This window comes from Sebastes fasciatus, chromosome 4 (assembly GCF_043250625.1).
Source record: "Sebastes fasciatus isolate fSebFas1 chromosome 4, fSebFas1.pri, whole genome shotgun sequence".
Classification (NCBI taxonomy): domain Eukaryota; kingdom Metazoa; phylum Chordata; class Actinopteri; order Perciformes; family Sebastidae; genus Sebastes; species Sebastes fasciatus.
The window spans coordinates 27,135,109-27,162,746 of NC_133798.1; the positions used below are offsets into that span (position 1 = coordinate 27,135,109).

Sequence of the window (27,638 nt, forward strand, 5' to 3'; positions counted from 1 at the left end):
AGAGAGATAGAGAGTGATAGAGAGAGAGAGTCCAGCGTGCTGCTACAGCTCAACTTGCAGCTCAGAGGAGCTCAGAAGCTGCATGTTGGAGAGTCTCTGGTCTGGTTTTGTGTGTAAACTCTGATGGATGGATGTAAAGCTCGTTTCTCTCTCTCAGTGAACGAATAGATGACTAGAGGACGCTCAGCTGATTGATAATCTGCTGTCACATCCCAGTGAGATCTCCTCCTCCTCCTCCTGCTTGCTGCTTGTCGGTATGGACGGTCTGCAGCCTCCGGACCCTGCTGGAGGAGTGAACCCGGAGGAGAGGTACCGAGCTCTCGCCTTCGACACCGCGCTGAGCACCCTGGTGGCCGTGGCCGTGTACGTGGTGGTGAAGGTGAGCCTGGACGGCATCAGACAGTGGCGGGCCCGGATCTCGGTGCTCGTGGTGGGTTCCGGTCCCGTGGGTCTGACGGCCGCGCTGGTCGCTGTTCGCTCCGGTAAGGTGCTGAAGCTGACCGTGCTGGATGAACGGTACCGGACCAACCTGCTCTGCCGGCCCCAGCAGATCGCTCTGGATCCCCGCAGCGTGAAGTTCCTGCTGGGACTCGGAGTGGACTTTGACAACATGGAGGGATGCTGGCACAACGAGCACTTCTTCACCAGGATAGGAGTGTTTCAGGAGTACCTGCTGAGCATCCTGGAGCAGAAGAAACACAAGGTGGACGTCAAGGTGCAGCTGGGGACCAAGGTACAGCATCCTCACTGGTTTATATTCTCACAGTTTGGCATCACATACTGTATGAAGGCTTTTAAGTCTATAATAACAGGTACCCAGGTGCTGCTCTGGCAATTAACTTCAATTCCCTTTATCATGCAATTTTATCAATAATACACAGAACACTGATCTGAAAGTATAATGTGTGATGACTCACTACTCATTTCTATTCTTACAGTTTGGCATCACATACTGTATGTTAGTGGCACCTCATAATAACAGGTCTTCATGCTCATAATAATCCCCATGTGCTGCTCTGGCCAACTAAATCCAACTTCAATTTTCCCTCTCATACAATTGTATCAATAGAACACTGATGTGAAAGTAATGTGTGATGGCTTTTGTAGAGAGGAGAGAGATAGACCTCAAGTCTCACACTACCTCATTTTGTAATTTTTTATTTATTTTTTATTTATTTATTTATTTGCACATATATAAAATTGCACAAAATCCAGTCAATGAAAAAAAGCAAGAAATGTGTCAGGAGAGGTCAAGAAGCCACAGACCTCCCCCCCAACCCTAGGAGAAAAAAACAATAACAAAAAAGGAAGAAAGATCTAAACTAACATAATTTTAAAAATACAACAAAAGTTAAACAACAACAAGAAATACACAACATGTGCATAAAAACCTAACCAAACAGTGGAAAACAATCCAATAAAAACAATGAGATACATACAAAAGAAACAGTACAGGAAAAAAAAGAAAATGTATCCAAACATATAAAAAGATAATTAGACATCATTAATTAAATGTGATGATAATTTCCTTTCTAAATGTTCTAAGGATAACAAGCTCTTGATAACATGTATTTTGGTATATATCACGATATCTGAAGGAGTACTGGCCTAAGTACTAATGTTTCGTTTTGTAAAAAGGCAGGTGAAGATGATTAACCTGTCTAGTATTATGTATGAATGAATTTGATAATTAGATTTAAAGAAGTTGCTAAACTATGATGGTAAAGAAGAAGGCAAGAACATATATTTATATATAATGACTGCCTTCCCACTGTAGTCTGTCAAAACCTGATAGAATAGAGTAGAAAGCTTTATTGTCATTGTATTAAATACAACGAGATTCACAGTTTGCCACTTCTGGTCAGTGCTTTAAAACAAATACTTGACAAGACTAAACGAGGCAGATAAAACATATAACAGGTAAAAACACACAGTTATATAAAGCAAATAAAACAGGTAAAGTAGATGTAATAAATAAATATAAACAGAAGTGTTACACTAGAAGTATAAAATATAAAAATATATGAAATATAAACAGAGGTAATTGCATTTGTAAAACAGGTAGGGTAGATGTAATAAATAAATAAATAAATGTAAACAAAGGTAGTTGCAGGGGGTTCATGCTCAAAATAATCCCCATGTGCTGCCCTGGCAACTAAATCCTATATAACTTCAATTTCCCTTCTCATGCAATTTTATCAATAATAGGTAGAACTGAAAGTAATGTGTGATGACTTTGCAGAGAGGAGGCCTCAAGTCTCACACTACCTCATTTTGTAATGACTGCCTTCACACTGTAGTCTGTCAAAACCTGATCTTCCCTAAGTGGGCAGCGGTCAAAGAAAACAGGCTGGTGTGTGTGCCTCCACTTCAGCAGGGGTCTGATAGCTATCAGCAGTCATGGTGACAGAAATGTCTGTTTCTATGTCCAAGCAGAAGTCCACTGAGCAAAGCTGATGTCTAATACTGTATAGCTCAATGCTTCCTTTTCATGCTCTCAACATGTCAACATACAGAACATGCTGTATTTTTCTTACCTATATAGCAATTTTATCCATTTGTCATTGTTGGTTGTAAATCTATACTGCAGCACAGACATGATCCTTACATACTTTCTATAGATCCAATTCCTTGTTTACATCAGACATACTGTGGATATACTATCCTACAATGCTCTCTCTCATAACACAACATTGTATAATGTCAGACTGCAAGCGGGCTCATCAGTTGAAGTAACCTGTTATGTAAGCTGACCTCAAACCTAAGAGAATCCTCGTTACAGTTTTTAGGCCAGCCAGTGGAGAGGGAAAAGACAGAATATAGTAAACAAATCCCAATCCCGACGTATTATATCATCAAATGGATTTAAAAATATAATCCTATTTGGATTGCAAAGGATTTAATTATAGGTTTCTACAACCGATTTATTTGAGGGTTTCCCCCCCCTAAGCCAAAATGCATATTCAATGAGATGTCACTGTGTGTTGTGGCACCAAATTATGATGAATGCGTTATGATACAATCAAAATGTTTGTTTATTTGTATGGTCCTCTCTGTGGGCTTTGTAACACCCTCACCAAGTGAACAAAACACAAGAACAAAACCTCCCAGCCAGACCTCAACTTAGCACAAAGAAATAACCTACTAACACAAAAACCTCCGAGGGGCTTCTCGGAGTGAGGCAAACAATTATGAAATGTTCAGTGAATATTTGTGTCATGGCTGGAAACCAGAGACTTTGTTCCTGCTCTATTGAGGCTGTGTCACTGTGGATGCTGTGACAGTAGAAAACAGCTATCTTCGTGCTCTGGCCAGCAGCTTCTCTCCTCCTCAGCTCCAGTGTCATTCCTGTTAGCTGCTGCTGTCCTCTCTCTGCTATCCAGTGACTCACCAACCTTTGGAGGATGGAAGACAAGGTCAAGAGGGTCCTTGATCACAACAAACTTCAGTTTCATTTAGAGTCACTGCCAAGTTTGCCATTTCCTCTTGATTAGACCGGACATCGTGCTTGATGAATGACTTTTTTTCTCCCTCCTATAGCCTGTCGGTGGTCAAAGGTCTGAGCGTGTTAAAGGGGTATTTTAAATTACCTCTTCTCTGCAGTCTAAATGGATTTAACGTAGATCTCTTCGGCTCTGAGCCATTACAGCCCCCATAAGGTCCTTTTTATTCTCCCTTTCATCCTGTCAGTCTTTGTCCTGCTCTGTCTCCTCCTCTGCTCAGGCTCAAGTACCTGGTGTTTTACGGAGGGGCAGCGATGCATACGCAGGCGTAATAATAAATCTCTCTGAGAGATGCACTGTTGCCAAGCCAAGCACAACCTCTGGAGTGCTTTTTAAGGGTAAATTACAATATAACTCACCTGTTTCTCACATTTCTAGGCAGTGGAAAAGGGAGAGATCAAATCCTTTGGTTAAATAAAAGTTGTAATAATGAAAATTGTAACTTTAGAAGTATCAGCAGTTATATGATATAGAATTAGATTGAAAATAAAATTAGATATTTTCAGAATATAATTTTTCCTTGTCTGCTGCTGTAACCTGAAATAATTAAACAATTAGTAATAATTATATTATTAATAATAATTGTAATTATTATTAATTGTATATTAAATAATAATTGAGAACTGATTGATCCTTTAAGTGTTTTTTTTCCATTTAAAAATACCAAACAGTACCTAGTTCCAGCTTCTCACTTGTGAGGATTTGCTAATGTTCTTGCAGCTAACTAACTAAGTATACTGTGTTTCTGTTATTTGTCCCTTCAGTTATCTCTTTTTTATTTTAAAGGCTGTGTGGTGAAGACAGTTTTCCACAATATGGTACTAACTAACTACCTAAGAGTAATCAATAAAGGAAATAATCATGTATACAGTATACATAAATAGATTTTATTTTATTTTATTCTTTTTAATTTTTAATTATTTTGTTTTACTTGTGTATATTCTTTTTATTTATTTATTTATTTATTGTATATAATATGTTTTTCCTGTATCTATACTGGCTTATTTTATATTAATATTAAGTGTCTTAAGTTTCTTTGTACCGAAAATGTTATTATTGGGGGCGTTTGTGAATGTTTGTTCTGTTGTTTCAAAATGAACAAAAAAAAAATATATAGTATTGAAAAAAAAATAAAAATAATAATAATTAGTTGCAACCCTATAACCTCAAAAAGTCTTTAAAACTTGCTGTTGGTCTACATAAAAACATAATATGCATACTAATATATATTTTATGCAAATCTTTTACATTTTACAAGTAAACTCTCATTTTACAAAATACTTAATAACTACAGCCACAACTGAAAAATACAATATTTATGCTTCAGAACAGTAAATGTGCTGTGTTACATGAAGCTATAAAAATGTAAATTAAACTATAATTGAAATTCTAATATCCAATAAACATTTTTTTCTTCTTCTTTTCATCTCTTGTTGTTTCAGTTTACAGAGGAATACCTGCGGCGGATCCCACGGAACGAGTGGCCTCGTGTGATCGTGGTGGCCGACGGGTCGTGTGGCGACTCCTGCTCGGTGCTGGGCATCAGCTCTGACTACACTGTAGAGTCCTGCCATGCCTACGGAGCTAATGCAACTATAGAGAGACTAGACCAGAGACAGGTCACTACACACACACACACACACACAATCTGTATACGCATACACTAATGCATGCATTCACTCATGTGCACACACTGAGGCAATAACCAACAGGTTGCTGTTTGTGTAAAGAATGAAGGCGGTAGAAACAGGATATTGCCGGATATTACAGTGAAGGCGACTTTATTTGTCCTCATAAAGCCGAGATGAGCAAACAGTGATGTGGACCTGCCAATAGCAGCTGAACACAATATCTGCCTCTCATGTAAACAGCCAGATTACAGCAGACTGTTGGATCTCGTCAGCATCAACACTGGCTCTGTTTTGATTCACTCATTGAATTCGATAAGAGCAGCTGTTGTTCTGATGGAGGCAGGTGACGGCGATGATAAAGCTGACGATTCATTACACCCCCCCCCCCCCCCCCCGGCCAGACTCATAATCTGTTCCCTGCCGGGTGAATATGAATCAAGATATCAAAACATCAGCTGCAATGTTTTTCACATAGTGCGCCAAAGGTCACTTGACATTATAAGGCAGATGGTTTTTCTTGAATGATGACTCGGCGATGTTACCAAGAGGCCCAGCCAACACAGAATAGATAACTATGGAACACTCCCACAGAGAAATGTTGATTTAATGCATTCTTTCTTTGACTGTCTAACTGCTGATTAAGAAATAAAGACAGAAAACAGTGTAATATTTGGAATATGGTGCAGCACATACAGCTGAAGTAATGTTCAGACAGACTGAAGAAACAAATGTCACATCCAATTTGAAAATGCAAACGAACGGTATTTGCAGTAGTATTTGTTCATCATCCTGCACAGATCACCAGGCATTGATGATAATCGTATCGTTCATAGAGAGTGACTCGTCTAGATGAAAGGTTGCTCTGATGATTATACACAGTGACAGTCTGTGCAAAATAGATAAGAAACAAATAAACAAGTTGAGCTGAAAAACCTTCCAGGCTACTGTCTAATATCTGAACACAAGCATAGTCCCCCCTGGCTATTTTATGGCACCATAACCATTCATATCACGTTCTCTTTAGTGGCTGTGTGGCTGTCTTTTATTGGCCCCTTCTCTTCCCGGCTGTTTCCTGTAGTGATTGAATTTACCTCCTAGGATATGACCTGGTCGTCCCCACCATCCCTTCCATCCCCTCCCAGTCGCTGCTCTGCTCCCTTAATGGCACTAAACGCTGTTTGATCCCACTTGGCTGGTTTATGTCATCGAAAAGAAAATTGATCCATTCTGGCTTGAGGGGGGAAATGGAGAGTCACTGCTGGATTGAACCACTGAATATCAAGCTTATATCTTAATCTCCACTCAAGTGACAACAGCCCTGCAGGCAGACGTGCTGTACGAGTAATGTTCAATGTTTCTTCATCACATACACAACACATCACAGGGTGAATGTATGTTACGATTTACTAAGCAGATGTATTGGTAATCTCCAAATAACAATATCAAATGTGACACTAATCTCACTGTCGGTCCTTGTATGTTTTATTATATCTGAATTTATTTGATCTAATAATAATACATTTATTTAGTATAGCACCTTTCATAGAACATGATTCAAAAAGTGCTTTACGAGAATAATAGAATAGGATAGAAAGCTTTATTGTCATTGTACATGGTACAACGAAATTTGGAAAGCTTCTCCAGCTCAGTGCAGTTAAAAATAGGTAAATAAAAACAAACAGACAGCTACAATACGCATTCATTCCTCCATTTTACACATAACATTCACAACATTCACAGTACCCATTCGTTCCCCACATGATACACATATCAGTGCTTCTCCAGATCAGTGCAATTAAAACTGTGTAGAAATAGTGTAGAAAAAATATTAAAAAATTATTATTGCACAAGTATGAGGTATTTACTGTTTGACAGAGTTTAGAGTTCTTATGACCCAGGGAAAGAAACTGTTTGTGAGTCTGGTGGTGCGAGCTCTGATGGCCCTGTAGCGCCTGCCGGAGGGCAACAGGTTAGATAGGTGATGCGCTGAGTGGGAGGAGTCCTTGATAATGTTTTAGGCTCTGTTGAGGCAGCGGGAACTGGAAATGTCCTCCAGGGAGGGCAGAGGGCAACCAACATAAACATAATTCAAAACAATAAAACAGTAAAATCAATCAATGAACCAGATATTTAAAGCACAAATTTACAACAACTAGACGGCGCAAGATGACACAAAGGCCAGTTTGAATAAGTGAATCTGAAGTGTCTCTTCTTTTTTTAACTTCAGGTACCCACTCCTGAGATCCGTGCCCACAGCCTCTACTTCGACCTGTCCGCTTACGGGATGGAGGCCCTCCGAGAGCACCGAAACCCCACGGCCAAACCGGGCTTCCACCTGAAGATCTATGGCACCTTCAGAAACCGCTACATGGCCCTCGTCTGCCCCGCCTCTGACACCAAGATGGTTCGCTTCCTCAGGCACACGGCCAACTCCTCTGTGAGACTCTTTTTCTGAGCTTTGTTTACTTGCTGTTGTTGATAAAACCTCTAAATAATACACAGCTGTATTTCCATGGTAATGCAGATGAAAGACAGATAATAACAATGACTGTGGCCACAGTGCTCAGTGCTGCCTTGTCTGGCTACTTATTCCTCACCTTTCATTCAGCAAATGGCCTTTGACTGCACTATTGTGGGATGCCATTAGTGTCTGTATGTTTGTGTGAGTGAGTGTTTAAGTCTGTGGGTTTATTCAAGTGTGAGTGTGTCTGAGCCAAAGAAAGCATGAGATGAAGAAATGGGTAAAGAGGGGGAGGAGAAAATAGACCTCACCAGTGTGTGCGTGTGTGTGTGTGTGTGTAGAGGCCATCTGCACCCTGCTGTTACACATCAGTGACTAAATGGAGAGCAGGATTTCTTCTTCCTCTGCTAAACAACAGGCTGTGGGTGCATTTACAACCGACGGGCAGTCTGTGTTTTCTTTAAACTCTAGGTTTTCATGTCAAGTACGGCTGCTCTGGTCATGCTCAGCCTGTAAGCCGCAGCGTGTAGTACACACAGGTACGTAACGAGACCATCCTTGGAGCGCTTGTTGCTATGTGGGTGGCCATTCAGATGCACTGTTACTTGGTAACAGATGACTGTGCAAGTGTGGGTCGAAGAAGAGCAGAGTTTAGCAGAGAGCGACAGAGGTGGAGAGAGGCTTGTCACACAATACCCACAATTACTGTGGAATCAATGAGAAGGCACAGAGCCGCTTTTCTTCTGCAGTGTTCATGCATCAACATCAAATGACAAAGTGCTTTTATGAGTCACAGCTTTGGTACAGATTGAAGAAAGGATGCAATAAAACCTGTCACTTAAGAAGGTGTGACTTGGTCTGGACCTACAGCACACTATTAAAAGACAACGTTTGAAATAGAGCTGCGACTAATGATTATTTTCATTATTGATTAATTGTTTTCTGGATCAATTGCTTTGCTTATGAAAGGTCAAAAATAGAACAAAGAAAATGCCTATTACAATTTATTGGAGCCCGCAACGATGTCTTCAGATTGGTTGGTTTTTCCAACTAATATTTGGAAATCAAAATCAAAAGATTTTATATCAATTTAATAGCATATATGACAAAGAAAAGCTAATTTTGCTCGAGACTGAAATAATTAATTTGATGATTACAGTAGTTCAGATTGATTTACTGTCGATCAACAAATCGATTAACTAGTCATTTCAGCTCTGAATCAATCACGATGCATTTTTTCCATTTATCTTCCCAGTGTATAAACTTTATATGTAAAGTGACCAACTCCTCAATATCATCAAGGGTCGATAATCACGCTTCCAGTGACTTGTTGTGGAAGAACTCTTGATGAATTTTTGCAGATGTTTGTTATAATCTTATGCATTATACACCATTAAATTATTACAGTTACAGTTATTCCCTGAACTCCATGGGGAAAGCTTTTTTACCAACTCAAATCCTCTGCAGTCATGGTCCAAGACGTTGTTGTTCTTTCTTCTTTTACACAAAACTAAAAGCACACTTTGGTGCTTCTTGCTACAGTTCCACTGTGGCAGCATGATGAAGAGTAGGATATACTGTAGGGTGGCAAATTGAGCCTTAATAAATAGTGTAAATGTAATGGTGTTCATAAGCGAGTCACTTTACAGGAAGAGGTTAAAAACTGGTGACCTTGGCGACCTTTAACGATGCTACAAATGATCTCTCTCTGTTTCGCTGTCCAGATCATGAAGAACATTTTCCACCAGTCCTTCAACGTCTATAAGACGGACATAGAGCCTCGTCTCAACGACGTGACGCTCCACCACATGCAGTGCAGCCGCCGTCTTTTTGAGATTCAGCTATCACACAGACGCATCAGCGCTGCCTACATAGAGGGGGACAATGTGGCGGTGACCGTGGAGGGGGAGGCGGCACGCGTCCTCAACTTCGACACAGGTACACATGTCTATAAAACACCAGTTATTGCATTGCTGAGAATAGGAGGGGATCTAAAACACAGTACAATATTCCAACATGTGCCATCTTTTCTACCCTCAAAGTACTGCTGAAGGTGAGACGTAACATCAAGCAGAACACTGAGTCCTTTGAATAAATGAGACGGAGCGAGATGGAAATAAAAAGAGATGCAAGGAGAGAATCAATTATTTTTTTATGTGTGTGTGACTCATTACTGCACTCGACTCGATGGCCTTTCAGCTGAAGCTTATCTGCTTTTGTCTCCATGCTGCTCCATGTTTATTTATGTGCTGCTGTTTTCTTTTCATTTAAGCCATAACTATAACCTCAAGGTTACATTTTAGTATTTGTCTGCAAAACGAGGAGCAGTATACTTCTTATCATAAGTGCGTTGTATTTGATGCATGTATAATGTCTCTGATTTATGTTTTTCCCTTTCCTTTTCTTTCCTCTCCTTTTCGTCCTCCAGGTAGTGGGGTAAATCTCGGTATGCGGGGTTTGGAGTCAATGGGGACGTTCATTTACCGGACAGCCAGCGCCGTGGACCAGAATGACATTCTAGAGGCGCTGTCGGCTAAGATGCAGCACTCCAGACAGGTGGCGGAGACCTTCAAGCAGGCAGGCCTGGTTCAATCGGTGTATGAATGAAACTCAAGGGCAAACTGGTGAATGCATAATGCCACCTGGTGGATAGTGGTGGTGGGGTTATTTGTGTTTACAGTGAATGTTTACAATGAGTCATGAGTCCGAGATGGACCACTAATGGTTACGCACCGAATGGAGCTGAGCGAGCGTAAGCTGTGAACAGATGGATAATGGATGTAAAGATGAGACCATAAGTCTTTGTGACAAACAGTGGGCGGATCTATTCATAATGGATGGAGCGAGAAGAGTCAAGGCCACATTTGGTGCAATGCATTTCAAGCTGTTCTGATTTTTCAGGTTGCAAAGCTTCGTTAATACAGCAAACTGTGGCAGAAAGAGATAAAGAGAGATATAATCTTTTACCGTTGCAATGAAACCATATACATTGACTACTAATGCACTGCACTTTGGATTTCTCTGCAAAGTGAGAGAATGTAGCGGAAATAAATCCAGCCCTGAGAGATTAGGAGTGGTTGGAGTAAACGAAAACTCCTCCTCTAACTCCTGTGATCCTTATCATGTTCATCACTGTCGTCTTCGCCTTTTATTGGGGAAAGAATTAACTTGATTTCCCAAATCTAGCGGATTGTGCTCTCTGGACATCAACGATGCTAGAGGAAATGAGACGGTGCCGTAGCGTCATCGGCTAGAACTGAATGATGTATAAAACTGTTAACATCCATGATTTAACAGAAGAACACACGTGTAAGTCCAACATGTTATTATCAAGCCTTTTGTCTTAGTGTTTGTTTGACAATGTGGTGATAATTGTGGTGATGACGTCCTAAAGTATTCGCTGGAGTGGCCTATTTTGTGTGCTGCCTTGTAAAAATAAAGATTTTTTGGCGTATTTCAAAATGTTACTGCAATCATAGTATGAGCCAACTGTAATATCACAGATTAGATTTGCTGGTGTCACATTTTTATATTTTGCTCCAGGTGATCTAAAAGGACTCGAGTATCACCCCTAAAAGTATATTTCGGATGAAGGAGAGTATGCTGATGATGATGTCCTGCTCCTGTTGAAGTGCCAATAAAGATGGTGATTTTGCAAGAGTGATACAGTTAGTCTTTACATGAAGCTCTTACATTTGTGTAATTAGAGATTAAATGCAATTTGATAAAGCTGCAGTAGGCAGAATATTTTTGGTATCATTGGGCAAAGATTCCATAATAACCTTTCAGCATATTGTAATTCAAGTGCTCTGAGAGAAAACTAAACTTCTGCTCCTCCTCATGGCTCTGTTTTCAGGCTTTAAAAAATCTAGCCCGTGACGGGAGACTTTGACCAATCACAGGTCATTTCAGAGAGAGAGTCTGCCGTCTCTGAGCAGCTGTCAATCACTCGCGAACTCCGATCAAACGGTCAAACTAGGCAGCGCTGATCAAATATGAATCAATATTCTGTTACTGTTATGACTATTTCTCTCCTCAAATGTTTTCAGAAACATCTTGTAGTGTACTGTTTAGCTGTAAAATGAGAAGGTTCGCTCTGGCTGGTGGGCGGTGCTTGGTATTTCCTCAACTGATCTCAACATTGCGGCCGGGTTACAAACTTTCTAATTTTACAGAGACGGCAGGCTCCAGCTCGGCTCTGATTGGTTGTTTTCCTCCGGTCTATGAAATCTTGCAGATGCCGTTAGTAGCACCGGAGGACACAGAGGCACATGTCTCATGCACTACTGTCAGGATATAGTGACCCTTTTCTTAAAATAACTTTTTTTTAATCATATTTGCTCCATTTCTACCCACTGCTGCTTTAAGATAAAAAATAATGACAGCCTCAAAAACAGACGTATTTTTTCTGCTCTGTCGGCTTCTAATCACTCTGCAAGAATCAAACCGTTTTACAAGCTGCTGTGTGAAAAACATGATCAATATTTGTGAGCTGCACCCTATGCAGACAGTACAGCATCACACATTGTTTCCATAATGGCTGATATGAGGCTGCACTGTCCTCTAGTGGTGTAGCCTGTCTGTTGCATCTGCTCAGCCTCAAACTTCAACACCTCTCAGTCCTGTTTGTATAAGTAGGACGCTGCATTTGGTATTTAATGTATGAAAGAAATCAATCCCTCGAAGATAACTTTGTTCACAGGTCACCAATGGAACAGGCAGGGGCATTGCTTCATTGCAACTGCATGAAATACCTCAAGGGTGGAGTTGAATCTCATCTCCTCTCCTCTCCTCTTCTCTCCTCTCCTCTCCTCTCCTCTCCTCTCCTCTCCTCTCCTCTCCTCCTGTGTGCATGTGAAAATACACAAACTGCCCTACATCTCTTAGATTACACATATGCACATATTATAACTGGCTACAAATATGCTGCCTGAACTTACACGATAGTGCCACATGTTTACAGTAACATCTCAATCAAATTTAGCTCACTAAGAACCTTTTCATTGGATGATGTCAAACTTAGTAAAAATTATGAACATAAATAGAGCTGCAAATAATAATAACAAAATTACCTGTTGGAATCAGTACTGTGATTATTCATATTAGGCATTTCAGCGAGGCCTAAATGTCTGGAAATGTTTTTAAAATGTTATTTTATACCATCCTTAATTTAGTAACGTAATAGACTGTTGCATCTCATTTATAAGTGAAAATGTCTCAAAAAAGTTGTCCCAATCATCTTTTTCTACTACGACTTTTTTTTTACATAATATGTTATAATATTTTTGATTTTTTTACTGTGACTTTTTTAAAACTTTTTTCGACATACTATGCTAGGAATTTTCTTTACTTTTTCCAAAATACGATACTTGAATACTTTTTCCTTTACTTTTATTGACTTAGTGTGACTTTCGACTGTACTATGACTTTTTAATGAGTTTTCTTTTTACATACCTTTCTATGACTTTTTCACAATTTTTTTGACTTACTACAGTACGACACTTTTCGACATACTATACTTTGACTTTTTTACGACATTTTGACATACTACAATATGTTTTACTTTGACTTTTCTATGACTTTTTCATGACTTTTTTCAACATACTATACTATGACTTTTAAGACTTTTTTTCGACATGTTACACGATGACTTTCTTCAACACAACTTACTTTTTTTAATTTTTTTGACATTATACTAAAACTTTTTTATGACTTTCTTCGACATACTATACTGTGACTTTTTCATGAAATTTTTCAATATACTAGGCAAATAATCATCAGTCCGTGGATCAGACTTAAGGTCAGACACAGGTTCCCAGTAACAGGGTTCCAGCATACGGGGGATCAGAGGCTCAAACGCAACAAAGCAACACAGCAATGTTTGAATCTTCGAAATGTCGACAATCTGGCAACAGGGAATGTGTCATCACTCTGCTCTACAATACCGTAAAATAGCTGTACACACACACAAATATATATATACACACAGACACATTTTAACGCCACTAATTTATTTAATGCATTAGCACAACTTGCGATTTTGAGGTTGTACCGGCTCAGTTTTAAAGCTAGAGTGAAGATAATGGTATCATATGAAACTAGACCACAACCAGAGGTGACTGTAACACAGCCTGCCATTACAGCCACCACAACCACTGAAGATGCCACTGCAGGCGACTGGTTACCGCTGTTGGACCTAGAGGAGAGGGATGATGAACCTTCCTCTCCACTTACACCTTCACCTCCACCTCCACCTCTTCCATCACAACAACCCCCCAGACCTCAAAGACTTCTGAGGAACACCACTAGGAGACCAGACAACACTCCCTCTGCTGCTGCTGCTCCTCCTCCACCTATCCCTCCTCCACCTCGACCCACTCCTCCATCTACTAACGGGACGGTGTCTTCAGGAGGTGATGAGATACTGGACTTGACAGAGGACAATCTAGACACACTATTGAGCCTGGCCAGAGAGGGGACTCAAAGAGGAAATCCTCCTACGCGACTGACTGACCTTGTGTCAAATGTATAGTAATATAAATAAATAAGATTGTTAGGTTAAATGTTCTGTATAAGTAAAAGCAGTCTTAATGCCAGAGTAAACCAGATTATTGTACGGCTGAATTATTGCACTAAATTATTGTACTGTGAAATCAGTATTGCACAGTTGAAGATATAATAAATGATGGGGTGAGAGCTGCTGATAGGGTAAAAAAAATAAAAAAAATATATGTTGTATATATGTATATCGCTACCTTTTTCTACACTAGATATTTTATCCTAAATGCAATCTATTTAAATCTATTTACTTTAACGTCTGTATGACAATAAAGTAGAATAAATTAAATGTCTATCTTAGTAACCATCTTGCTGGGTGATCTCTCACATGACATTTTTGTATCTTCATACTTTTAAGTTAAATGAACACGGAAGCATCTAGAAGGCTGCAGCAGCACCGTCGGATATTTCCATTAGTTTTAAAAGCGTGCTGCTATTTACAGCTGAAAACTATTCACACAGTGTCTCTCACTCTCTCTCTCATTCACACTAACAGCCTCAGGCTAAACATTTGTCTCAGGTGTGCTGTTACCTGCCCAGGAGTGCTCATTCTTTCAGCGTGGCAGCAGAGGCAGGTAGGCTCACATTCACTCTCTTTTTTAACACAAACTCAGTTGGTGGTCCTTGCTGTCATTTGACCCGGAGAAGCAGAAGACCCCATGGTGATTTATGATGTTTGTGCTGTCTAATAGAAAGATATAGTAGACTGATGATAAAGTAAAGTGTAATCTTTAACATCTACATCAGCCATTATTTTACACGTTGGAGGTGTTGTTGTGGTGTCCGTATATAATAAAATCTAAAATCTGATAAACTGAGCTGATACTGCTGTGTTGAGCTTAGAGTGCGATCTGTCAGGCAAATTATGCATGAATATGCATCTGCAACAAGAGTCCTGAAACAATCAGTTTACCTGCAGCTCCCACACACTCAGCGACATACTGTGAAACTGTCAATCAAGTCATAGGTGTCCTAGTGAGACAGCAGGTGAAGGTGGCAGTGAAAGTGTATGAATGACTGTAACGTGATCTTCCTGTGGTCTTGCTTTACAGTTTTCTTCATGGATGAATGGATGTGTGGTATTTATCAGACCATTATTATTTTAAAGGGTGAATGGGTTTTGTGCTGCATATATCAGCTGACTTAGAGCTGGGTGAGGGTTAGAGGTCGGGGTCGCTTGTTTTGTCCCCACTGAATCTTTGTTTTGTCCTGTGAGCACTGAGGAACCAACATAACGCCCACTCCTGATCGGCTGAGATCAAAAACAAAATGCTCCATGCGGTGAAAGCCTGAACAATGCTGAGTTGGTAGGACAGACATGAGCAACATTAAATATCTGTTGAATAAAACACCACAGAGTGAGAAGATCTGATGATTCACTGTTCTGTTTGATTGATTCAAACAAAGACCAAGGAGCTTAATAAAACAGTAGATGGTTGCAGTGTTATTCCTCTGTGTAGGCTGTATGTTCAGCAGCATCAGGGCTCATCGCTGTCAGGCTCACAGTAACAAGATCAACAAACATTTCTACATGGTCTGTGATTTTAGTGTGTGCACAGCCAGACAGCTTAATGACATGCTACATGCTTATTTTACATTTTTAGAAGTGATGATTAATGTCTCCCTTGTCAGAAATATAAATTTGTTTACTATATTAGTGGTGTTGGAGTGGAGAAACATTGTTCAGGTTATATTATATTAAAATGTATCTTAACAGACGAAAGAAAGGAGTGAAATAATGCTTTCATGTGTTGTGGAGCTCAATGATCTGAAACTGACATTTTATAGTACAAAAACCTCAAATACGTAGTTAAACACAACCTTGGAAGAGATGAAGCTGCCTGTAAGCTACACTCTTATTATCTGTCTCACACATCTTACCGTCAAAGCTGCACATTATGAACTAAATCTAACTGCTTTGAGTGTGGATCCTTCACATTGTTGGAAAAATACAGAACCTCGGCAACGCTAGCTGGCAAACTAGAAGATTTCACCAATACATTTCAACGCAGGACCTTAAATGTTCGTTGATGAGGTTCCACTGGTCTTTGAATCATTTGCATTGCACCTGAACATTTATTCTCAGGTAGATGCGATGGTGCCTATATATCTTAGATGGAGTCTTTAACTATAAGATGGTCTCTTTACATCTTAGATGGAGTCTTTACATGTTAGATGGAGTCTTTACATCTTAGATGGAGTCTTTAACTCTAAGATGGTCTCTTTACATGTTAGATGGAGTCTTTACATGTTAGATGGTCTCTTTACATGTTAGATGGAGTCTTTACATGTTAGATGGTCTCTTTACATCTTAGATGGAGTCTTTACATGTTAGATGGTCTCTTTACATCTTAGATGGAGTCTTTACATGTTAGATGGAGTCTTTACATCTTAGATGGAGTCTTTACATCTTAGATGGAGTCTTTACATGTTAGATGGAGTCTTTACATCTTAGATGGTCTCTTTACATGTTAGATGGAGTCTTTACATCTTAGATGGAGTCTTTAACTCTAAGATGGTCTCTTTACATGTTAAATGGAGTCTTTACATGTTAGATGGTCTCTTTACATGTTAGATGGAGTCTTTACATCTTAGATGGAGTCTTTAACTCTAAGATGGTCTCTTTACATGTTAAATGGAGTCTTTACATGTTAGATGGTCTCTTTACATGTTAGATGGAGTCTTTACATGTTAGATGGTCTCTTTACATGTTAGATGGTCTCTTTACATGTTAAATGGAGTCTTTACATGTTAGATGGTCTCTTTACATGTTAGATGGTCTCTTTACATGTTAGATGGAGTCTTTACATGTTAGATGGAGTCTTTACATCTTAGATGGAGTCTTTACATGTTAGATGGTCTCTTTACATGTTAGATGGAGTCTTTACATGTTAGATGGAGTCTTTACATGTTAGATGGAGTCTTTACATCTTAGATGGAGTCTTTACATGTTAGATGGAGTCTTTACATGTTAGATGGAGTCTTTACATGTTAGATGGAGTCTTTACATGTTAGATGGAGTCTTTACATCTTAGATGGAGTCTTTACATGTTAGATGGTCTCTTTACATCTTAGATGGAGTCTTTACATGTTAGATGGTCTCTTTACATCTTAGATGGTCTCTTTACATCTTAGATGGTCTCTTTACATCTTAGATGGAGTCTTTACATGTTAGATGGAGTCTTTACATGTTAGATGGAGTCTTTACATCTTAGATGGAGTCTTTACATGTTAGATGGAGTCTTTACATGTTAGATGGTCTCTTTACATCTTAGATGGAGTCTTTACATGTTAGATGGTCTCTTTACATCTTAGATGGTCTCTTTACATCTTAGATGGTCTCTTTACATCTTAGATGGAGTCTTTACATGTTAGATGGAGTCTTTACATCTTAGATGGAGTCTTTACATCTTAGATGGAGTCTTTACATGTTAGATGGAGTCTTTACATCTTAGATGGAGTCTTTACATGTTAGATGGAATCTTTACATCTTAGATGGAGTCTTTAACTCTAAGATGGTCTCTTTACATGTTAGATGGAGTCTTTACATGTTAGATGGAGTCTTTACATCTTAGATGGAGTCTTTACATCTTAGATGGAGTCTTTACATCTTAGATGGAGTCTTTACATCTTAGGTGTCACCACTACAAAGTTTTAAACATATTTTCTGTCTGTATAACAGCAGAATTGCAGTAAAACATTCACATCGCTGCTGCTCACAGAACCATATGCATTGTTTTAAATGTCAGCAGAGTTTGTACTCTGAGTTTAAGCAGAAACACCCTGAAGTTCACTAAATCCCCACATTTACTGCTGAGGCCCAAACATTCCCTTTAAAGTTCATCAGTCCCTGCAGGCTACTGCAGTGGGTTGGGGTGAGTCTGACGGTCTGATAGTCTGATGGTCTGATGGTCTGATGGTCTGACGGTCTGACGGTCTGATGGTCTGAGAGTCTGATGGTCTGATGGTCTGAGAGTCTGATGGTCTGATGGTCTGATGGTCTGAGAGTCTGACGGTCTGAGAGTCTGACGGTCTGAGAGTCTGGCGGTCTGAGAGTCTGACGGTCTGGAGGTCTGACGGAGTGGAGGTCTGGAGGTCTGGAGGTCAGAGCTGTGCTCCTCTATATTCTGTATACCGACGAATGCCGTTGCAAGAGATTCATTTTAAAGTTTGCAGATGACTCTCTGGTCATCAGGTGAAAACAGCCGTGGTCCTGTTGTTGATGAATTAGTACGGTGTTGTTGACGACGATGATGATGATGATGATGATGATGATGATGATGATGATGATGATGATGATGATGATGATGATTATGATTATGATGATGATGATCTATGCCACCAATGATGACAATTGTGTTATGATAGCAGAGATGTTGTTTCAGCCTGTTGTCATTCCCAGGGTGTCAAATACCGACGCTTTGTCATGGCCGTCGGCGTTCGATACCGCCACATAAGGCACCCTTTAGTGCCTCTATGAGACCCACCAGGCTTTCACTTAACTACAGTGTAAAGCCATTACGACAGTAAACGCTCAGAGAAAGAGCAATGGGAGTGACTGTGGTGATGTAGTGAGCAAAAAGACACACTAAGGGCAGGTGGTAGGGGAGGTGGACCGGTCCAACAAACACAAGGCTTTCTTCCAGGAGACTGTGACTTAACCCTGTCTTAAGTTTCACTTTCACTTTACAATCAGCTGCTTGTTTGTGTCCCGTGTTCACAACAAATGTTAATATGTTAAATATTCTTCTCTCAAATTAACATTTGAGAGAAGAATATTCAAGTCGAAATCTTTGGTTAATACAATACCTTTGTTGACTTTAGATCTGCGGTTGCTTACTGTTTTGGGTTGCATGACGTCAACCCCGCTGAAACACTGGCTTACTGGATGTGGGATTGTTTGGAAGCCACTGTGGACTCTGTGGACTCTCCGTTTGCGGCGGCTGTAGTCGGTAGAGCGGGTTGATCATGTGACGTATGCAGTCATTGCAGATGCATGCAGGGACGTGACATGGATGGACGCACACACACACACACACACACACACACACACACACACAATTCTGCAGTGTCCTTGAGTGAGGCACTAAACCCCATAAAAGCTCCACGGGCGCTTTATAGCCGCCCACAGCTCCTGATGCTGAGGATGGTTAAACCCAGAGGTCAAAGTTCATGTTTGTATGTGATGATTCTAATGAAGTTTAAGTTTGTGCTTTCTGTGTTTGGGGAGATGAAACTGAACTCAGATCGGCCGTCAGACAATAAATTATAGAGTTTAAGTTTGTTTGTTCACCACAGGAGGGACTGAGAGAGTCCACCAGAGACCAGAGTCTATCAGAGACCGGAGTCCAGCAGAGTCCACCAGAGACCAGAGTCCAGCAGAGTCCATCAGAGACCAGAGTCCACCAGAGACAAGAGTCCATCAGAGAACAGAGTTCAGCAAAGTCCATCAGAGTCCAGCAGAGACCAGAGTCAACAGGCGTCTCAACACATCATGATCTTCATCTTCTTCATAGGTGACTTCAGCTTGTTCACGTCACAATTTTGCTCATTGGCTTGTATTCCTGTAGAAAGAGAGCAGGTAGAGGAACAGGGTATTGATCCAGGTACGATGTATCAGATGTCTTCATCCAGAACCAGGTAGGATGGTATTGGATGTATTGATCCTGAGCCAGGTACGATGGTTTTGGATGTATTGATCCTGAGCCAGGTAGGATGATATTGGGTGTATTGATCAAGATCCAGGTACGATGTATCAGGTGTATTGATCAAGATCCAGGTGCGATGTATCAGGTGTATTGATCCAGATCCAGGTACGATGTATCAGGTGTATTGATCAAGATCCAGGTGCGATGTATCAGGTGTATTGATCAAGATCCAGGTACGATGTATCAGGTGTATTGACCAAGATCCAGGTATGATGTATCAGGTGTGTTCATCCAGATCCAGGTACGATGTATCAGGTGTATTGATCCAGATCCAGGTGTAATGGTGGGGGTTTGGAAACTTGTTCCTTTTTCTTTTAACACTGTCTTGATTGGGATGTACTCCTTTCATTTCAGCAACACTTCAGTTGCGTAGTCATGGTCGAAAGACTCATTTACCCTCAAATGTGATGGGACGTCTTCTAGGCAGCGTGAAAGACTTTCTCCTTAGTTGCAAATTTTAGAAACTTTATAACGATTTTGTGACTTTGTGCCCAGAGCTCTGTACCCGCTCGTTACCTAAATCCATTTTCAAGTCCTCACTCAGTCCGGTCCTGATGAGGTTCTCCACAAAGGTATCATGAAGGTACCTTCTGCAGTTTCTTTTACGCCGTACAGCCTAATGTTGTTCCTCCGTAAGTTTCCTTCAACTTCCGTTACTTTGGCTTGTAGGTGCACTTTTCAACATAGAGGTTATTCCATCTTTTGCACCTGTGCCCCATGTCTCCACATTTCAGACACGTTGTTCGGCTTCTTCCAGCCTTTCGGTTGTGTTGTCTCCTCGATCTTCTGATTAACTGTACTCGTTCAGTTGTTTCGTAATGTTCACCTGGAAATTACTTTGGAAGTCTGAAAGTGTGTGATATCACTCCTGAGCGCTTGCATTTCCGTAGATATATCTTTCAACACTTCTCGTACAGTAATCGGTACTGCTTTCTCTCCTGCTAGCTCAGTAGCATCCTCACTGCCATCTTCGTGTGTGTTAGTATTTTCTGTAGCCGTAGGGTCTTCATCCAAATTTCTACTTCTTCTTTGTGTCTCAGAATGACCTTTATCTTTTCCCCCTCCCACCTTCCAACTCCAACTTAATTCTAGTTTGGTATTAACTCTGTTCTGTTTTCAGACGTGTGATCACTTGTTGAACTCTGATGGAGAATTTTTCTACTTGTTGTCACTTGTTTTTCCTCTCAGTCTCCCTGAAAGCTTCTAATCTATACCTGAAACTCCATGGTCTTTTATAAAAGACAATCCTCCACTCTCACATATAATATCTTCTGTTATAACATGCATATATTTTATTATAGACTTTCATATATAATAAGATATGTACTGTGTTTGATGTTGTTCCAGCTCTTTATTGAAGCTCTCTGATGTTTAAACCCATGTCTTTATTATTATATCAATTGTAAATATTCCTCATATCTGCTGAAACATGTTACACATAATTACTTGAAAATAAATCTTAACGAACCATCTGTCCTTCTGCAGTTTTTCTTCCAGCAGCTCGACTCCAGGACCTCCAGGACCAGTGTCCCGGCGGCTCCTGTAACCCCCAACTGGGTGACCTGATGGTGGGTCGAGCGGCTCAGCTGTCGGCCTCATCCACCTGCGGTCTGGATGGACCACAGAACTACTGCATCATCGGATACCTGGAGGTCAGAGGTCACCTGATATCATGGGAGGGTTTCTGTCTATAATCAAAGTCTCTACAGAAGGTGAAGAAAGGCCCTAGCCCTCTCCGATGAACTATAACTGTTTATATACATCGATCGGCCTTTATGACCGCTGACAGGTGAAGTGAATAACATTGATTATCTCATTACAATGGCACCTGGCAGTGCGTGGGATATATTAGGCAGCAAGAGAACATTTTGAACTTTGAACTTTGTGTTGGAAGCAGAAAAAAAATGGGCAATCGTAAAGATGTGAGCGACTTTGACAAGGGCCAAATTGTGATGGCTAGACGACTGGGTCAGAGCATCTCCAAAACTACAGCTCTTGTGGGATGTTCCCGGTCTGCAGTGGTCAGGACCTACCAAAAGTGGTCCAAGGAAGGAAAAATGGTGAACCGGCGACAGGGTGACGAGTTCGAGGTGTTGACTTGGCCTCCAAATTCTCCAGATCTCGATCCAATCGAGCATCTGTGGGATGTGTTGGATAAACAAGTCCGATCCATGGAGGCCCCACCTCCCAACTCACAGGACTTAAAGGATCTGCTACTGACAGCTTGGTGCCAGATACCACAGCATACCTTCAGAGGTCTAGTGGAGTCCATGCCTCGACGGGTCAGGGCTGTTTTGGCGGCAAAAGGGGGACCTACTCAATATTAGGAAGGTGGTCATAATGTTATGGCTGATTGGTGTATATACAGTATACAGTATATTGTGTATATTGTGTATATATATATATATAGTATATACTGTATATACTATATACAGAATATACAGTATGTTTATATTAGAGAGAGATAGAACTGAACTCTGTGAACTGTGTTCTCTCTCTGGTTTTAGTATTCTCTGTGTTTTTCTGTGTGATTGACGTGTTTCTGGCTCACACTCTGACTTTCATACAGAAACATGTTCTGATCCGTCACTTCATTATCTGACGCTGTACTTTCCACCCTGAGGAATTACTTCTGCTCATTACTGCATTGTTCCCTCTGTCTTTTTCCTCCTCCTGCAGTCTCTCATCTCTTCATTCTCTTCCATCGTTATTCTGTCACAGAAATGTTCTTTACTGTTCTGTGCTGTCAAGGTATTTTAGCTTTGGGGTAATCACCTGCTTGATGTGTACTCGTCTGACTTATATGATCTGACATATACTGTGTATATATACAGTATATACACCGATCAGCCATAACATTATGACAGCATGGGAACCCTGACCAATCTGCGGCTTCGTAGCCCCATATGCAACAAACTGCGATGCACTGTGTGCTCTGACATTTTTCTATCGGAACCAGCATTAACTTTTTCCGCAATCTGAGCTACAGTAGTTCTTCTATTGGATCGGACAACACGGGCCAGCCTTTGCTCCCATGCATCAATGAGCCCTGGGTTTGGGTCTCACTCTGTCGCCGGTTCACCGGTTTTCCTTCCTTGGACCACTTTTGGTAGGTCCTGACCACTGCAGACTGGGAACATCCCACAAGAGCTGCAGTTTTGGAGATGCTCTGACCCAGTCGTCTTGCCCATTTTTTTCTGCTTCCAACACAAAGTTCAAAGTTCAAAATGTTCTCTTGCTGTCTAATATATCCCACTGACTGCCAGGTGCCATTGTAACGAGATAATCAATTTTATTCACTTCACTTCACTTGTCAGTGGTCTTAATGTTATGGCTGATCGGTGTATATATATATGATATTCTCTACACTGGACTTTAACAAGTCCTTCAGTCTTATCTTCAACACTTCCAGTATTTTTTGTGTTGATAATTCTACTTGTTCACACATCAGCTCATCATGACTCAGTGTTTGACAGAATAAATCAGAGACTTGTACTAATCAATAATCAGTATAGTGAAACATTGTATACGATGACGTATTGATGATGGTGATTATTGATCAGTTTGGTTTAATGTGTCTTCGTCCGTCAGGGGGAGCAAAAATGTTTCACATGTGACTCTCGGCTGCCGTACAATCGCTATAGCAACCCCGACAGCCACTTCATCGAGAACGTCATCACGACCTTCGACCCCGAGAGAAAATTGAAGTGGTGGCAGTCTGAGAACGGTGAGTTTAAAACCGTCCAATCAGAGAAATCCAATGTGTCATCAGATGAAGCTGATTTTCCAAAAACACCTACAGACAAGTTTCCTCACAGTTGTTAAATATGATGCACAGTTTTCACTTAATTCAAACAGGTCAGAACATCATGTATTTGTTTAGGTAACCTTCAATAATCATTATATGAATCAGTGAATAATCACCTGCTGTGTTGCCTGCAGGAGTTCATCAGGTCAGCGTCCGGCTGGATCTGGAGACTGTGTTCCAGTTCAGTCATCTGGTCCTCACCTTCAAGGTAAAAACTGACCTTCATACATGAGAGGGAATGATCATATTTATATCATTATTCTCATTTTCATTGAAAAACCTATTAAAATGACTTTGGTGTGATTTTGGAGGGGATCTGTAGCAAACATAGATGTTTTATTAAGCCCTCTAGAATAAAATGTGTAGGCCAGGACCACAATATTTCATTTCTCTCTGCAGAGTTTCCGTCCAGCAGCCATGTTGGTGGAGCGATCAAAAGATTTTGGACGCAGCTGGAAGGTTTTTCGTTACTTTGCAGAAGATTGTTCGCTTCACTTCCCGTCAGTATCCGACCGGCCGGCCGACAGCATTGACGATGTCGTCTGTGACAGCAGATACTCCGGATCAGATCCGTCCACTGACGGAGAGGTAACACATTCAACTCAACTTCATTTAATATAGCCCAATATCACAAATCACTAATTTACCTCAGGGGGCTTTACAACCTGGACGGCGTACGACACCCTCTGTCCTTTTTGACCCTTGCGTTGCCAAAAAGAACAGGGGAAAAAAGTGTCAGTAAGAGCACCAGAAGAGGGATTCCTCTTCAGAACGGACAGATTTGCAACAGATGAGCAGACCAACACAATAAAATTACAACAAAGCATAAGCGCAGTTTGAACTTTAAGTTTGGGGCTTCACAAAAAACAATCTAGAGGGAATGTGATTCCATTCATAAAGCCATAAAGTCGTCTTCCTCCTACTTCAGAAACTCCATTGACTGAGTGTTTGAAGGGCCGATTTTCATTTGGCTGTGTGTCGCTGCAGCGCTGGCAGTCGCCTACATGCAGAAGAATGCCACGCAGTCTCCCTCCACGCCGCAGCGCAGAACTCTCCCCGCTCAGAACACACCGGCAAAATCCGCAGACTTTTAACGGCGGTCATCTGACAAAAGTCCAAGATAAGCTTGAGTTGAGGCCAACACAACGTCAAAGGTCACCGCCAGCCTAACACACCGGCAAAGGTCCCCCGCCAGCCTAACACACTGGCAAAGGTCACCGCCAGCCTAACACACTGGCAAAGGTCACCGCCAGCCTAACACACTGGTAAAGGTCACCGCCAGCCTAACACACTGGCAAAGGACACCGCCAGCCTAATACACCGACAAAGGTCACCACCACCAAAACACACCGACAAAGGTCACCGTCAGCAACACACACTGACAAAGATGTGTGAAGTTTTTACATTCGTACTGCTCATTGTTCTTTTACAAACACAGTTTATGTTTGTCTGTTTATGAATCAGTTTCATATTCAGATGTTTTATTGTGTTTGTCCACCAGGTGGTGCTGAAAGCTCTGGATCCCATCTTTGAGATTGAAAACCCGTACTCACCGAACATCCAAGGTGAGTACTGATCTTTACAGTAAATCACAGCTCAAGGTGTAGTAACCTGCAGGTATCCATGGCAACAGGACTGATGAGTTAACTGACAGGTGAAACTAAACCAGTTAACCTGACCAATGACAAGATGACCTCTGACCTTTGACCATTTGCTCAGTGGACAGAAGAGATGGAATGAAGTCTCAGGGGTTAAAATAGAGAAAGATTCACCTCCGCTGGGTCTCATGTGAAATATATACATATATATATATATATATGTGGGTGAAGAACATGTTTATATCAGACACTGAGAGAAGAACACATTAACTAATAAAACCTGTTTTCTACTGGTCCTCCTCAGATCTGATCACCTTGACAAACATCCGTGTTAACTTCACTCGTCTCTTCACGCTGGGCGACACGCTGCTGGCTCGAAGACGCAGGAACCCTCAGGACAAATACTACTACGCTCTCTACAACATGGTGGTCCGAGGTAGCTGCTTCTGTAACGGACACGCCAGCCAGTGTACGCCTGTGGACGGAGGACGAGGGGACGTCTTCACCCAGACCGGCATGGTAAGGACCAGCACTGGTTCTGATCAGCAGACACATATCCCCCTCAGGTGTTTGTGGTGATGCGTCTGTGTTTCTGCTTATTTCCTATAAATATTAATTTCGCTCTTGTGTGTTTCTCAGCGGGGTTGTATGAGGTCCTTATCGGTCGGCGTGCCCCCAGCATAGGGAAACAGACAGGAGAAACCGGCACCGAAGCAAAGCAATACAGTGCTGTGGACGGGGACGGCAGAAAAACTTACTTTAGCACTTATGGAAAGGCACCTAAAAGAATCAATATCTGTTTAAGTGTACGCTATATCTAGAATAATTTCACGGCTTTCTCTTACCGTCAGACGGCCCTTTACTTCTCTTTTCCGACTTGGAACTAAAGTGGATGTAGCTCAGTGGCTCGATAAGTTTTACTTTCAGTTCAGTTCGCCATCAGAAAATATTCTAAATATAGCGTACACTTAAAGTGATATAATCTTTTTAGGTAAGCCTTTAGGTGCTAAAATAAGTTTTTTTTTTGCCGTCCCCGTCCACAGCACTGTATTGCTTTGCTCCAGTGTCAGTACTCCTGTCTGTTTCTTGATGCACGCCGACCGTCATCTACTGTAATACACCTACTATGGAGAAATACCTCATACAACTCCACTGAGAAACACCTGGACTACAGAGTGACTTTACAATCAAATGTTGTGAGATGTCTTTTCTCAGATTAATGTCTGAAACCAAATGTCCACAGTTGTTGGAGCAGTTAAAGAGACATTTTTCTGTTCTTCAGGTTCACGGTCGATGCGTTTGTCAGCACAATACAGCCGGAGAGAACTGTGAGAGATGTCAGGACTTTCACCACGACATCCCCTGGAGGCCTGGAGGAGAAAACACAGCCGACAGCTGCAGGCGTAAACCATTCCTCTTTATGTTGATACCAAACATGAACAGGGCAGCGTAAGGGTGAGGGTTCTTATTCATCTTCATGTCTCTCTCAGGATGTAACTGTCACGGTCACTCGGAATCGTGTCACTTCGACGCCGCTCGTTTTGAAGTGACGGGCGGCCAGAGCGGCGGTGTGTGTGACGACTGCCGCCATGACAGGACGGGGCCTCAGTGCGAACAATGTCGACCTTTTCTGTATCAAGATCCACAGAGAGCGGCTGACGACCCTCACGCCTGCATACGTACGCTTCAACTGCTTTCATTTACTTACTATATGTTTTTAAATTAAAAAAGGGACATAAATAACATCTGCACCTGCTTCCAGATGTGTGATGTATTCTGTGTTACTGGATACAGACAGGTTAGATTTACTGTCGCTGTTTGACAGACAGTTGATCACAGTGAAACAATGAAAAACAAAATTATTAAAACAACTTTTACCAATACTAGAGAAGGCTTTAACTATTGGCAAGAAACACAAAATAAAACCAAATAAATAAATATATATAAAACATGAACAGTCACTGAAGAATGAGCATTCACTGACTCCACATTGGATTTCAACTGAACACACTGTCGTCATAGAGAATACCAAAGAGATGCTGTTGACTGGAGTTGACATGTTGCCACTGCCTGGTGTAGATTTGGCGTAGAGTTGAAACTACACCTCAGTAACCGTTGTTCAGCTAAACGCTGCCACCTGCTGACAGAAGATACAAACAGCAGTTAAAACTGGTTTTGCAATCCGCTGTACATTACTCTGAAGGGACAAAAAACAAAACCGAGAATACAAACAAGTTCATCAACAAGTTTCTGAGCTCTGGTCAGAAAAGTGTATGAATATGACCTTCAGGTTATGATGTCATAGTTGACCTGTTTCAACCTCGCTCTGACCGTCACTGTGGTCTAAATAGAAGGATACCCTCTAGGTTGT

General features: G+C 41.1%; 2 protein-coding genes across 2 annotated transcripts in view; both read left to right on the forward strand.

The window, feature by feature from the left end:
• LOC141766401 (uncharacterized) overlaps positions 1-11,250 on the forward strand; it is a 12,045-nt gene extending 795 nt beyond the window's left edge. Inside the window, exons 2-6 of the mRNA XM_074633261.1 lie at positions 1-733; positions 4,946-5,122; positions 7,362-7,571; positions 9,320-9,533; positions 10,024-11,250. The exon at positions 1-733 is cut by the window's left edge and continues 6 nt beyond it. Of these exons, the coding sequence (XP_074489362.1) occupies positions 257-733; positions 4,946-5,122; positions 7,362-7,571; positions 9,320-9,533; positions 10,024-10,202 (1,257 nt within the window). The 5' untranslated portion in view covers positions 1-256 and the 3' untranslated portion in view covers positions 10,203-11,250. The remainder of the gene's footprint in view (positions 734-4,945; positions 5,123-7,361; positions 7,572-9,319; positions 9,534-10,023) is intronic.
• Positions 11,251-19,454: 8,204 nt separating this feature from the next.
• lamb4 (laminin, beta 4) overlaps positions 19,455-27,638 on the forward strand; it is a 29,841-nt gene continuing 21,657 nt past the window's right edge. The window contains exons 1-9 of the mRNA XM_074633262.1: positions 19,455-19,669; positions 21,347-21,513; positions 23,453-23,588; positions 23,804-23,877; positions 24,069-24,257; positions 25,171-25,234; positions 25,572-25,786; positions 26,550-26,670; positions 26,758-26,946. Of these exons, the coding sequence (XP_074489363.1) occupies positions 19,648-19,669; positions 21,347-21,513; positions 23,453-23,588; positions 23,804-23,877; positions 24,069-24,257; positions 25,171-25,234; positions 25,572-25,786; positions 26,550-26,670; positions 26,758-26,946 (1,177 nt within the window). The 5' untranslated portion in view covers positions 19,455-19,647. The remainder of the gene's footprint in view (positions 19,670-21,346; positions 21,514-23,452; positions 23,589-23,803; positions 23,878-24,068; positions 24,258-25,170; positions 25,235-25,571; positions 25,787-26,549; positions 26,671-26,757; positions 26,947-27,638) is intronic.